Below are 14,752 nucleotides of genomic sequence, written 5' to 3'. Positions count from 1 at the left end.
CCTATTCAGAAAACTATTTTTAAATCATTTTGGAAATCCTGGAAAGCACATCCGCTGGCTCTAGAAGAATGAAGAGGCATCTGGCGTGTTATTAATAGAAACACACCGATCAGAGATTTTGTGTCCATATTTTTCTGTAGTTCAGGCATGCTTATACCAAATCCGGTGTCTTTAATAACTATAAATGTGGTTTAGTTTTTGTTTTCTTAACTACGATGGGAGATGTACTTTTTTATTATTAGAATATTTGTAGTATAAACACGCGCTCAGCTTCTTGTCTGATAATTTCTAACTACATGCTGTGAAACCTTGAAAGAACAGCAGACGGACCTGCTCAGAAAATACAGTTTCTGTTCCAGAAGCTTTTTACACTTTTGCTCTTCCTCTGAGTTATTTTTAAACCACCTTACTGATTGCGAACATGGCTAACCCAGAGAGATTTACTTTGTAACAATGTCCTCATCGAAGAGTGTTGTTAGTGGGATGTGGAAGCATTTTAGTATGGTGCATTCACTGATTGCAAAAAGGTTGGATTTTTAGATTCTGATGTGTTCCTACGTATCAATCTGGACCAATTGAGGGTAAAATTAATGTTTCTGTGTGTTTAAAGAAATAATTAAGAACAAAGAAAAACAAGATAATCCTTAAAAAGGGGTTTATTTTCTAGAAAAAAATTATTTTAAATGAGAATAACAAGATAATTGACCCTTAAAGGGGATCTGAGTAAGTAAACTAAACGGAGAATAACTGAGCTAACCCTCACAATGAAACTTAAATAGTGGCTCATCCGCCCACATACACAAAGCGACACAAAAACTCAGAACCATGAAACTTAACCCCATTCCTCCTGTGACGTCAATGTTCACAGCTGGAAAAAACGCTGCTCCTCAGGCAGGAAGGAGCAGGTCTGGAGCAGCCGGGGTGCCTCAAAACACAACAATCCATGGTATTTTAAAGTCTAAATGAAATTACTTTAAAATACCATTGAATAATTTCTTCAGAGGAAAAGCTTCCCTTTCCATAACAGCAAAGCTTTGTGATCTATATTAGTCTGCCTGCTGTTCAGACCTACCTCTTACTGTAAACATGTAGAGTATTCTGGGAAAACAAAGTCGTTCTAAAGCAGCTACACGTTAGTTTTAAAACTAGGTTTATGGTATTTTCAGGAAGAAGAAAAAAAAAGTAAAGATAACGTGACATGTTGAATAATTTATTTAAATACATCTTTTCATCGAATTGCAATTTTGAACATGCTTTTTTTGTAGATTGCACACAAAATCAAGCCTTTACATTTAAACATGTAATTTATCAATTAACAGCCTCAACCATAATTGGTGTCTCTAAATGATCAACGTTAAGAAGAAGCAAGATAATGATATTTGCTCTAAAAACTTCTACTAAGAAAGCAGGAACTGTGTGTGTGTGTGTGTCTCTCTGAGTTTGTGTGCTCCTGGTGTTGTAAAAGCCGGAGGGATAACATGCTGTTAAATAAGTCAGAAGCCAGAATGGATATCCTTAGCCTGGTGGCCGTCCAGTATAATAACACGGAAGATTCACTGCCTTTTTATTAAGGCACTTCTATCCCTTTGGGAGTGATAGAAGAAGCTTATGACAAGCACAGAGTTATGACAGACACACACGTCCCTGTGTGGCCTAAACAGGCAACTATCTGTGTTTTAGGTCTGGATGAATGCTGCTGCTTGTCTTGAGTCAGAGGGTTGGAATTGAATAATTGATTTTAATGGTAATTTTATTGCTCTTTTGATGTGCTTAGTTTGAGGACATTTGAAGCTGTAATAAGCCCTTTGGGGGATTTGTGCAGTTATGTAAGCAGAAAATAAATGCACCAAACGAGCACTGGCACATAAATCTGAATATATTGCATTGTTATGAAGCCATTTGGAGTTGTTGGTTTCCTTTTTAAAACCACTGATCACTGGGATATTGCCACCAGAGTTTCTACAGTCTACAGCTGCCCTAATGACCTACTATGACACAACATTGAAATGTTTACAGCCCCCAGGGAAAGTAGAAGAGGAATCCATCTATAAAAGCTTAATTTGCTCCTAAGTTGTGTTGGTCACTTCATAATAAAGGCCTCAGGCAGACTCTGGTCACAATCAGCTGTAGTTGGAGCTATCCTCTTCCTTTGGGACAGAGGCTCCAGGTCCAGACATGTTTCAGTCAGGAATTGATCAGCCGAGACTAAAGCAGGTCATTTCACCTCACTAAGCTAATAATGGATCTAATTAATTAGTTAAGTAGCTACCACTGTGCACCCCAAGGAGTCTGCACTCAGAGATTAGACTGTGGTGCTCGTGGGGATTAAATAACACCAAATGCTCCTACCTCAGAATTCGGTGAAGTGATCAGAGTGATAAAATGTTTTGACGTTCCTTTAAAGAAAACACTGCTGCCTTACAAAATACTAGAAATCAGGTCTTTTCAGCTCAGCGGAGCAGTATTTCTTTAACACACTGTTACACATTCTGCTTTTTTTTTTCTTATGTGAGCAAATACTCACAGATTGGTATATCAAGACTACCATTTGATTTGTTGTGTTAAACAGATGTTTTTTAGCCTGTAAAAGCCATGGTAGTCTGCCTTTATTTCCCAGAATTGAATAAATGGCCAGTTCAAATGATGTGCATTTTTATTTTGTTAACAAAATGTTTTTCCCCCTCATATCTTTATGAATGGAAAATTAACTTTTGAATATAAGATTTTTTTTACACTTTCTCTTTTTTCTTATTTTTTTCTCTAATTATGTAAGTTTACATTGTTTACATTAATTGTGCATTTAAAAATACAGTGCAGCAGCGACAGCTTACAGGATTTCCTCTCTGTGAAGGTTGTCGTTGGAGAGTTAGTTGTGTGGGAGGATTTCCTTGTGGTTGATGATCTTTGAATTTTAATCTTTGTGCCCTTTTTTCCCCCCTCTTCCCTCTAGAAACATTCAGACCCATAATTACGCTGCAGCATAAATATTCTTTTTGCTTTTGGAATACGTTGTCTTTTTGACAACTTTAAGGTTAATTTTTCAGCTGTAGCTCTAGTTTGTTTTAAATAATCATCAGCCTTGCATTTCATAAGGTGTTTGTAGCTTAAATGATTTTATTTCATGTTTTTTGTTAATCAGCAATAAGACATTTTCTTCATAATAGACTTTATTGGTTAAACCTGATTTAAAAATTTAATAGTTACCATCTTGACTAAGATTGTATTTATTTATTCTACCCTCCTTTTAATGAACATGAATCCTGAGAAAATCGAAAAAAAGAATTTGCTTCTTTTAGGCGCTCGTGTTAACTCAGTGGAGACATAAAAACATTTCCTTCAGATTTTATTGAAAAGTTTCAAATCCTTTATAAGTAGCTGATATTTTTAAACATATCTCAACTACCAGATGGCTCCTTTACTGGAAATTTTAGCTTGAATATGTTTCTGAACAGTGGAAATGAGCAGAAAAAATACATTTTCAGGTATTACAATTGGTCCACTCTTAAGTCTTCATTATTCAGTATGTGGAAAATGGGCTTTTGCTACTTGCATAGATTCAATTCAATTCAATTTTATTTATATAGCGCCAAATCATGAAACATGTCATCTCAAGGCACTTTACAAAGTCAAGTTCAATCATATTATACAGATTTGGTCAGATTATACAGATTGGTCAAAAATGTCCTATATAAGGAAACCAGTTGATTGCATCAAAGTCCCAACAAGCAGCATTCACTCCTGGGGAAGCGTAGAGCCACAGGAAGAGTCATCTGCATTGTCCATGGCTTTGCTGCAATCCCTCATACTGAGCAAGCATGAAGCGACAGTGGGAAGAAAAACCACCCATTAACGGGAAGGAAAAACCTCCGGCAGAACCGGGCTCAGTATGAACGGTCATCTGCCTCGACCGACTGGGGGTTACAGAAGACAGAACAGAGACACAACAAGAGAAACAAAAAAGCACAGAAGCACACATTGATCTAGTAATCTGTTCTACATTAGATGGAAATAGCGGGTGAGCCGTCTTCTCTGGATGATGTCACAGTTAACAGAACGCCAGACCAGGTGTACCTACTATGAAGAAAAAGAGAGAGAGCAAAAAGTTAAAAGCAGAAATGACGACAGTCATTTCAATGTAATACAATGCAAAACTGGAGAACAGTAGACTGAAGAACAGTAGAAATCAGTAGAGTGAGAAAATTAGACCCTGATGTCCTCCAGCAGCCTAGGCCTATCACAGCACAACTATAGAGATAGCTCAGGGTATGAGCCACTCTAACTATAAGCTTTGTCAAAAAGGAAAGTTTTAACATTAGTCTTAAAAGTAGACAGGGTGTCTGACTCACGGACCAAAACTGGGAGTTGGTTCCACAGGAGAGGAGCCTGATAGCTAAAGGATCTGCCTCCCATTCTACTTTTAGAGACTCTAGGAACCACCAGCAGACCTGCAGTCTGAAAGCGAAGTGCTCTGTTAGGAACATACGGGGTAATCAGAGCTCTGATATATGATGGAGCTTGATTATTAAGGGCTTTATACGTTAGAAGGAGAATTTTAAATTCTATTCTTGATTTAACAGGAAGCCAATGAAGGGAAGCTAAAACAGGAGAAATATGATCCCTCTTTTTGATTTTCATCAGAACTCTTGCCGCAGCATTTTGAATCAGCTGAAGACTTCGAACTGCATTTTGTGGACTTCCTGATAGTAAAGAATTACAATAGTCCAGCCTTGAAGTAACAAATGCATGGACTAGTTTTTCAGCATCACTCCTGGACAGAATGTTTCTAATTTTGGCGATATTCCGGAGGTGAAAAAAGGAAACTCTGGAAACCTGTTTAATATGGGATTTAAATGACATGTCTTGGTCGAAAACAACACCAAGATTTTTAACTTTATTACCAGAGGCCAAGTTAATGCCATCCAGATTAAGGGATTGATTAAGAACTTTATTTTTTGAAGACTCTGGCCCAAAGATTACAACTTCTGTCTTGTCAGAATTTAAATGCAGGAAATTTAAAGTCATCCAGCTTTTGATGTCATCAAGACATGACTGCAGTCGAAGTAACTGATTGGATTCATCAGGATTTATGGATAAATATAGCTGAGTGTCATCAGCATAACAGTGGAAATTAATCCCATGCTGTCTGATAATTTTGCCAATCGGAAGCATATATATAGTAAATAGAATTGGTCCAAGGACTGAACCCTGTGGTACTCCACAAGTGACCCTAGAGTTTGAGGAAGATTTATTATTAACATGAACAAACTGGAATCTGTCCGACAGATAAGATTTAAACCAGCCTAATGCTTTTCCCTTAATCCCTACAGTATGTTCAAGTCTTTGTAGGAGAATATTGTGATCAACTGTATCAAATGCAGCACTGAGATCTAACAGGACAAGTATAGACACAAGTCCATTATCTGAGGCCATGAGAATATCATTGGTGACCTTCACCAGAGCTGTTTCAGTGCTATGATGAGCTCTGAAGCCTGACTGAAACTCCTCAAGTAGGTCATTACTTTGTAAATGTTCACATAGTTGATTAGCAACTACTTTCTCAAGAATTTTAGATAAGAAAAGAAGATTAGATATAGGTCTGTAATTTACTAACTCATCTTGATCAAGAGATGGTTTCTTAAGTAAAGGTTTAATAACAGCTACTTTAAAAGCCTGTGGTACATATCCATTTACCAAGGATAGATTAATCATGTCTAAAATAGGACCACTGATCAGAGGGAATACCTCCTTAAACAACTTGGTTGGGATTGGGTCTAACATACAGGTAGAAGGTTTAGATGAAGCTAAAATTTTAGATAGCTCAGAAAGCTCTACTGCTTTTAAACAGTTCAGACACTGCGCAGGTTCTAAGGATTCCTCCAATGCTGCCTCACTTACTGAGGATGAGGTAATCATGTTTGGGAGGATGCCAATTATTTTATTTTTAATGGAATCAATTTTATTTATGAAGAATCCCATAAAATCATTACTGCTAAGAGCTAAGGGAATGGATGGATCAACAGAGCTGTGGCTCTGGGTAAGTTTGGCAACTGTACTGAAGAGAAATCTAGGATTATTCTTATTCTCCTCAATTAATGATGAAAAATATGCTGCTCTAACTCTGCGAAGGGTCTTGTTATACAACAATAGACTGTTCTTCCAGATTAAGTTGGATTCCTCTTGGTGTGTAGAGCGCCATTTTCTCTCCAATTTCCTAACATTGTGCTTCAAGGAACGCAGCTCTGAATTAAACCAAGGAGCCAGCTTCCTGTGAATAATCACCTTCTTTTTCAAGGGAGCTACATTGTCTAATGCAGAACGCAATGACGAAGTCATACCGTTTACAAAGACATCTATTTGTGAATTGGAAGAAACAACATTGCTGCCATCTACAGGGCATTTCTGCAATACGGAGGATATTAAAAAGGGGACAGACTCTTTAAGTTTTGATACAGCATTATCCGATAAAGATCTACTATAATGGAACCCTCTTTTGGGGGTGGAGAACTCAGTTAGATTAAACTCAAATGTTATTAAAAAATGATCAGATAGGACAGGGTTGTGAGGAAATACTGTTAATTCTTCACAATCAATGCCATATGTCAGCACAAGGTCTAAAGTATGGAGCCAAGAGTGCGTCGGTTTATGCACATTTTGAGCAAAACCAATTGAATCTAGGATAGTTTTAAAGGCTACACTAAGGTTATCGCATTCTGTGTCAACATGGATGTTAAAATCACCCACTATAATAGCCTTATCAGTATTTAACACCAAATCAGATAAGAAATCTGACAACTCATCCAAAAACTGAGTGTAAGGGCCTGGTGGACGATACAAAACAACAAACAGAAGAGGTTTTATTGCTTTGCAGTTTGGATGAGGGAAACTGAGGGTTAAATTTTCAAAAGAACTGTAGTTATTAATTGGCCTGGGACTAATTAATAAATCAGACTGAAAGATGGTTGCCACTCCTCCTCCTCTTCCCACAGATCTGGGAATGTGGAAATTTGAATAATTGGAGGGAGTTGACTCATTTATACTAACGTAGTCCTCTTGTAGCCAGGTTTCTGTGAGACAAAACAAATCAATCTGTTTATCAGAAATCAATTCGTTAACTAACAAAGTCTTTGGAGGGAGAGACCTTATATTTAATAGACCACATTTAATTGTTTTATTTTTAGGTTCAAGGTGAACCGTATTGATTTTTATTAGGTTTTTATGATTTGTTCCTTTTAGATAAGTTTTTGATCTGTTAAGTTTTGGCCGTGGGAAAGACACCGTCTCAATAGGATAATGGATAAAAAAAAAATAGGATAAAAAAAAGATATGTTTTCATACAAAGAATAAGACTTGTGTTGTATGATATGCCGGCACCAGACCAACTCGTCGATCTTAAAATGTTCTTATTTCTACCTAACATCTTAAATCTCTTCCTCTAGTCAGTAGAGCTTAATTTGAAACAAAGTTTTGACTGAAAGAACAAAAGTTCCTAGCAAGTGTAATATAAGCATGTACCGTCTTGTTTTCAGCTATGGATGGAAGACGAGAGTCTTCGGAGTCTCCTTTGTATCAACATTAACGTCCCGATCTTCCTCTCTATGTCCTTGCAGAGCGTTTTGACCACCACTGTCCCTGGGTGGGGAACTGTGTGGGAAGGAGGAACTACCGTTTCTTCTACATGTTCATCCTCTCTCTCTCCTTCCTCACCATCTTCATCTTCGCCTTTGTCATCACACACATAATTTTAAGTAAGTAGCTCACGGGCACAGTGCAGACACACGCTCCTCCTGACTGTGCTCTCGGTGTATTTCAAGCCAGCAGGCTGTAAGTGGGCGGTGTGGAAGAGCGGCAGAGTTCTGGCTCGTTACCGTCCTTCCAGCTGGGAGCAGCCGGTGACCGACTCGGCTCGGAGTCCTTTTGGTTTTGTGATTTCAAATCCTACCTTGTGGCGTAACGCTGTTCTGGAGACAGAAATATTAGCAATAATTGGTAATGAAAACTCTTGTGAGAGCAATTGCTGATTTTATTTTACATAGATGTGGCATCAGTTGGGACCTCTAGGCTTGTGTTTTTCATACTCCCACTGGATCACGTGATGATTCACAGCTCAGCCTTACAAATGTGTGCAGTCGTGATAAGACGTACTTAAATATCCACAAGTCATGAGTAGCTTTAAGTGTTTCCTTAGTTTACCAGTGTAACTGGCCTGAAAGATTTCACCTTAAGCTGCCAAATTCATAGTTTGTTTCTCAACATCGCCACTATTTAACTATTTAATACTGTCAAAGCATTTGCCCCTTTACACATTTCCTCTGTTGTTGCCTTTTTGGCACAGGTTAAAGACTTGTGGCTTTCAGATTGTCAAACAAATTTTAACATCCGTGGGGAAACGTCTTTCCAGATCAGCCTGGCCCAGTGTGAATAGCCCCAGTTTTTCAATTCAAGTTCAATATAACCCAGCCATGATTACTGTTACAATGAAGACATCACTTAAATAGAACCTATCTCACAGCATGAAGTAGGCTAACATGTGTCCAAAAAAGCAGCATCATGCTTTAATCCAAATTTATTCAAGAACATACAAGAAACAATTGACATCTGTTACTCTAGAAGGCGATTTATAAAGTCCTTAAGGGGAATATCTGACACAGGACGGCTGATCAGCCACGTGAGGTAAATGTTCGCTATGTCAGAACTTATTCGGAAAATGTGTTTCCATCTCCCATTTTGCACATTAACTCCTTTTCAGAAAAGCCATAAACCACCCCAAGCCAGCGTAAAAACGTTTTGAGAATTGAGGAAGTTATTTTGAGTTTTGCCATTTCCATCAACCTTTTCTAATGCGATACTTCAAAATGTGCATAAAACGTTGAAGTGATGCCCGGGTTTAGGAAATGATAGAACATAAGGGTTTCAAACTTAATGTTCTTAAATTTGACCTCAAAATAACAGTTTTAAACCTGAGGTGAAAGACTGGGCAACAGAAAATGGAGTAATTTAATTAGAAAGAAGCCTCTGAGGTCTGTCAAGTCCACACAGAGCTGCCAAAACAATAGAACAGGACCAAAGCGTAACCGGGCAGTCGGCTGTTTACTTTGTCGAAGCCAACTTGGGTTTCTTCTCCAGGTTCTTCCAGTGGTGGCCCTCTCATTGTCAGCCCTGGCTCAAACGCCAGGTTCATGAAGGCAGAATAAAACAAAGCTTTTTTTTTTTTTTTTATCCTGTGGTTTCGGTTTCAGAATGAGATGCAGCTCTTTAATGAACTGTAGAAAAATCACTGGCTGGAGACTACTTCAAGCAAGCTGGAACAGAAATGTTCATTTCACCCTCTTACTGAGTTCTAACCTATCAGAAACGGATCATTACTTGAAAGGGATATTGTGGCATTTGTTTCTGGGCATTCATGCTAAATTGTGCTGATCATAATAAAGTAAACCTATCAGCACTTTACATGTTGCAGGTTTTAGGAATGTTGTCCATGAATGAAAAATCGTTGTAGCTCAGTCATGTAGACTGTACCATGATGAAGGATTTTACTTAATTCATTATGTAAAAAGTGTGATTCCTCAGGTTCAGATTGAGATAAGTCATCGAAGAAGGTGTGCATCCCAGTAAATCTGGAGTAAAATATGGAGTAAGCATGAGAGTGACGACCAGATGGGATGGTCTGGGAGTGCTTTATTGCCTCGGGAACTTGCTGTAACCGGACTATGAATTCTGTTCTGTGTCCAGATATCAGTTCATGGACTTAAACTCAAACACACTTGGATTATGGAGCAGAACAATGATCCACAGCCTGCCCCTGAATGACCTCGAAAACAAAATTAAAGGTTTTGGAGTGACCATTCAAAGTCTGGACTTAAATCTAATTAAGAAGTGGGCCTGCTCGTCCTTTATCTCTCTCCAGTGTAGCCGGATTAGAAGAATGGGCTAAAATCTTCCCAGTTATTTGAAAGACTGATTGGCGGGCGCGCTAGTGGCGCAGCTGGTAGCGAGACCTGTGTACGGAGGCATGTGTTAAAAAGCCATCCACTAGAGCTGCGAAAAATCTAAAAAAAAAACAAAAAAAAAACTGATTGGCAGTTTTTGTTTTTACTCAAGTTATCTTTGTCTCATTAAAATTTGTTTGATCTGAAACATGCAAGTGTGATGTTTTTTTTTGTTAAGGTAAAATAGGAGAAACATTTAAGGGGGGCAAATACTTTTTCACAACTGTAGGTGAGCACTGCAACCAGATCTGTTGTGCATGCCTCAGAGGAGCAACTGCATTAAATGTCTAATAGAAAGTGTCTTTCTGTGTTCACAGATTCACGTCGACAAGGGTTCCTCGTTGCACTCAAAGATAGTCCTGCAAGATATCCTTTTGCCAAAGTCTGATCAGCAGCAGCTGATCAAATGTGCTTTATAAGAGTAACCGTCAGGATCTGTTTTATTTTATGTTTTCTGCCTATTCCCTTTATATAGCTATTTTTGACACATGCCTTTATCCAGGCATTTAGGATTCTTTGTCAATATTTAATTTTTTAAAGTGAGTTTAGCCAAAAAAAAGAACAAACTTGGAAGGGTTGCTACCACTTAATATGTAATATAAAATAGTAGATGGAAACACTTTTTTTAAGGTATTACCAGAAAATCCCAAATACTGTTGAAAGAGACCAGCAGAATGAAATGTTGCACAGTAATGCAAAAAATATGAAGAACTTGATGAATATTATGTCGTTTTTCATTATTTGCAGTATTTCGCAGCAGCTTGTTTTCCAGTTATTGGATAGGGAAATCCCACTGTATGGGAATAAGTTATAATGCTGAATATTGTGATTTATTTTACCAGTGCCAGGAATATTTAGCTTTTAGCTTCCATAGATGAAACATAACTATAGTATGATTTTGTTATGTTAGATTATATTATAACTTTAAATTCTATCAGTCGCCTACTCAGTTAACATCAGTGTATGCATCAGTTATTGAGCCTACGACTGAGCATTCTCTATCATATATGTACAGAACATTTGGGAGATTTCTGTACATTTTCAGAGTTGAATATATTTAGAATCAACCAAGGATAATTATACTTCATCTCAGAAGATATGAAGAATAAACGAGCTAGTAATTTGTGGCGTAAAATCAAAATAAGATCTACTCATTAGATCAGAATAATAAAGTCAGACCAAACTAAGTTCTCTAATACTACATATCAAATTAAAGTTTTTGGATTAAGGTAGGTATCGAAGATATAAACGGCAGGTTCACATTTAGGAGTTACTACAGTCAAAAAATATATTTCTTAAAGTTGCAAATCATTTTCTTATTTTCCAACTTTCTGATTTTTTTTATTTTTTTTTAAAATCGATTTTCCAGGATGCCACATGTTTGAAAAAATTTTGTTGTTTTTTTTTTTTCCCCACTGGGATATTGCTCCATTTTCACAGGACCTTTAGAGGTGTTTGTGAGCAGTATACACTTTTTCCTGGTATGAGGCTTTGTTTTCGTTTTAGTACCTACCTGCTACATTTATCACAGCCATGCTTACCTCACTAAGTGGGATTACAATTACCGTGGGTTTCTCTGCTAATAACTTTATACTCTGTTTTTACACTGCCTGTGTGAGCAATCTATCGGTTTACCGTAGCCCCACCAGACCAACTGAACACTGCAACTCTGCTTTGTTTCCTTTCATTTTAAAATAACTTTTTTTTCATCTGCGTTTTGCTCAAAAGTTTGATTCATTATAAGTGCAGCTGGATGACAAATATTAAAAATCCTGAAATGCTTTTTATCTGGTACACAGCAAGTTAACGTTAGGGGATAAATAAAATCATCTTTTTCTCATCAGCCTTTTGCTGTAAATTGCTGCAATGTTAATAAAAAATTTGCAGGCTGTCTTGTGGAAGGTTTATAAAAATGTTTTTTTTTGCCTTTAAATCAGAACAATAAATAGCCTTCAGTCTATTAATAGACAAGGAGTTCCAGATTTCTTTGATATATTTTCTCATCTAAAGGATACCCATACATCTGATCTGAGCTTATCCAGCTGTACAAATTATTCCCTCCTAATGATACACAATATGCAGCCACTTTAAACTCCGTTTCACGCTCCCTTTTCTCTGTGCCTGAGTGAGATAGCGTCATTTCTGGCAGCGAAATGTGTGCCGAGCTAAGCTGATAATGTCCTGTGTCCTGCCAGACTTTCATAACGGAAAAAATTACTGTTGATTGTATCGCTGCATTCCTTTGTGCAGGTAAATTGGTGATGAATTTTGACCTTGCTTACAGGAAAGATGTTGATGGGGAGAAAACTGAGATTAAAGATTTTGTGAGTTTGTGGATGATGTCAAAGTACAGAAGGGATGTCTTTGAATAACCCCTGGGCACTTCTTAGAGACTGTAAATAATGAATTAGTACAGTCTTCGTGTCTTTTTAGATTAAAATACTCTTTTAGAGACTCTTCTCTTAAGATGTAGGATATCTCCTAAGAGGTCCTTCATTGAGTTCTTTTGATATGAAAGGATTTATTCCAAGTGTTGTTTATGCCTTTGGGGCCTTTAAATGAGCACATGAAATGAGCTGTGCTCTCTAGCTGGAGCCAAATAAACTGCTAACTGGGAAACCCTGAGGCTATAGGTCATTATTCTTGTGGCTACAGCTGCATTTTTATCGTCCATCTTGGCCCCACATGTGTCTAATATGTACCAGTCTGAGCTTTTAACATTGTCATCTGTCGCCGAGTTAAAAATGATTCCTTAACCTTGATGGTGTCACTGTACTGGAGGTGGTGGTGTGTTTCTTCTCTGTCTGGTCCATTGTGGGCCTCTCAGGCTTCCATACCTACCTGATCAGCTCCAATCAGACCACCAACGAAGATGTGAGTACAAATGTTTAATGAGTTTTTACTAAAGATGACAAAAAGGTCATAATTTAAAGCTGTGGGACCCAAATTTGTGACTCCACTGAGGGTCACAAACCAACAACTCAAGGTCTTTAGGCTGTTCTTCAAAAATCGAGATAAATGATAAAAATGGCAGTAATTGTAACAGTACATTAACTGTACTGTGTCTTATATCTATAACTGGGATAATCGTTACAATATTAATTAGTCAAGATTAATTAATATTCCTTTTAGATGAAGTATTATTGAACTGAATGATATAAGGTTGGGAAATTGTTTTTCATAAACAGTGAGTAAAAGACAACCTTTTTACCCACTATCTGTGGGTAAAGTTATTTTAATAACTGTACAGTATCTTTCATTATGTTGTAAATGTGCCCATTCTGTATAGTATGTTTTCCTTTTATATTATTAACCCTTGTGTGTATCTCTATGCTCCATTTGCCTTTCACTTTGCTGCTGGTACGACTCAATTTCCCCACAGTCAGACTGTAAAGGATATTCCTTTTCTTTCTGGTACTGACTAAACCTTTCCTGTTTAGGTCAGTGAGAAGTACCAAAATTATTTCTATTTGCTAAAGGCAAAAATAATGGTACATTGGTTTAGTGAATTTTTTTAACTTGATTGAAAAGAAACACTATTTACATACCAAATATTAAGGAATGAATACATATATTCCATATTATTTGGTAGCATTGCCTTTAACTGTTTGACTTGGGTCAAATGCATGCTTTAAAAAACATTTTTTTTCTAAATCAAAGCAGGATATTTAGATTTATGTCCAGAATTAACATTAATTACATATTTATTTTCAATATGCAGGCAGATCAAAGACATCCAAATGGCTGGATGTGCCCAGTGGGCTGTAACATGCCCAGGTCCGTTACAGATGAAAATATTTACAAATAAATAAAAACAATATATTGGTAGTAAACGTTATTTATTTTGTCATTAAACACCTGGTTAATACGCTTACTAATAATGCTTTTATGTTAAACAGATAGATCCACTGGTAAATTATGTGGCAAGAAGCTGAAGGGTTTGAGAACCACTGAATTAAAGCATAAAAACCCATATTATATGAAACTCAGACTCAGAGATGAATCCCTAATTTGTGATTATTTGGTTATTTACCTGATATGAAAATACTTGCTGCACGAAATGCTCCACAAGGAAAGTAGAGTGTTGATGCTCCTAACATGTGCCCACAGCTTGAGCTCTGGATCCTTTTCAACTCAGACGAGAGAAAATGTTATCCCAGCTTGGCCAGTCCATGCTGCTAGTCACTGCATAATGTCAAAGACATTTATTTGAACCTTGTATGGGCCACCAACTCTTTCAGTACCAACGCTGCGCCACACATTCTGTTTAGACATGACACTAAATGTGGGATTGCTTAAAATGTGGCGTCTCTTCCAGATAAAAGGTTCGTGGTCTTCTAAAAGGGGAAAGGACAACTACAACCCTTACAGCTATGGCAATATATTCACCAACTGCTGTGCAGCGCTTTGTGGACCCCTGCCACCAAGGTATGACGAGTGTGTTGATGCGTTTTTATGAGCTTACAAGTTTCCAGCAGCCCGCGTTATAACTTGTGTAGAACTAAACAAATGTCAGCCAAAATCTAAACTTTGTCGTCTATTGGTCACCCCCCCCCCTCCCCGCTTTTAAAGTACGATACAATAAGGTCTGGCTTCAAATATTTGTTTGCTTCTTATTCTTGTCATTCTTATTTAGTCATTTTTCTACCTTTACTGAAATAATTAACTCGTTTTTCCCAGTCCCTGCAATGTTCTGTTTTCTCCAAAAGCCGCCGTTGAAACGGTTCGTTAAGACTCCGTCGGATGTGAGGAACTTCTTTGAAATG

The 14,752-nt window shown here is 37.5% G+C and overlaps 1 protein-coding gene across 4 annotated transcripts in view; it reads left to right on the top strand.

The window, feature by feature from the left end:
* Positions 1–14,752, top strand: part of LOC105925989 (probable palmitoyltransferase ZDHHC14) — a 66,376-nt gene that overhangs the window by 40,777 nt on the left and 10,847 nt on the right. For 3 of the 4 annotated variants that reach the window (XM_036150445.1, XM_036150444.1, XM_036150447.1), the window contains exons 5-8: positions 7,608–7,745; positions 10,304–10,352; positions 12,758–12,860; positions 14,305–14,414. In XM_036150445.1, coding sequence (XP_036006338.1) covers positions 7,608–7,745; positions 10,304–10,352; positions 12,758–12,860; positions 14,305–14,414 — 400 coding nt within the window. The remainder of the gene's footprint in view (positions 1–7,607; positions 7,746–10,303; positions 10,353–12,757; positions 12,861–14,304; positions 14,415–14,752) is intronic. The other variant, XM_036150446.1, reaches the window with a different exon arrangement.

Source organism: Fundulus heteroclitus, chromosome 19 (assembly GCF_011125445.2).
Source record: "Fundulus heteroclitus isolate FHET01 chromosome 19, MU-UCD_Fhet_4.1, whole genome shotgun sequence".
NCBI lineage: Eukaryota > Metazoa > Chordata > Actinopteri > Cyprinodontiformes > Fundulidae > Fundulus > Fundulus heteroclitus.
The sequence above is the reverse complement of the archived record's forward strand: the minus strand, read 5'-3'. Positions and strand labels throughout refer to the sequence as shown.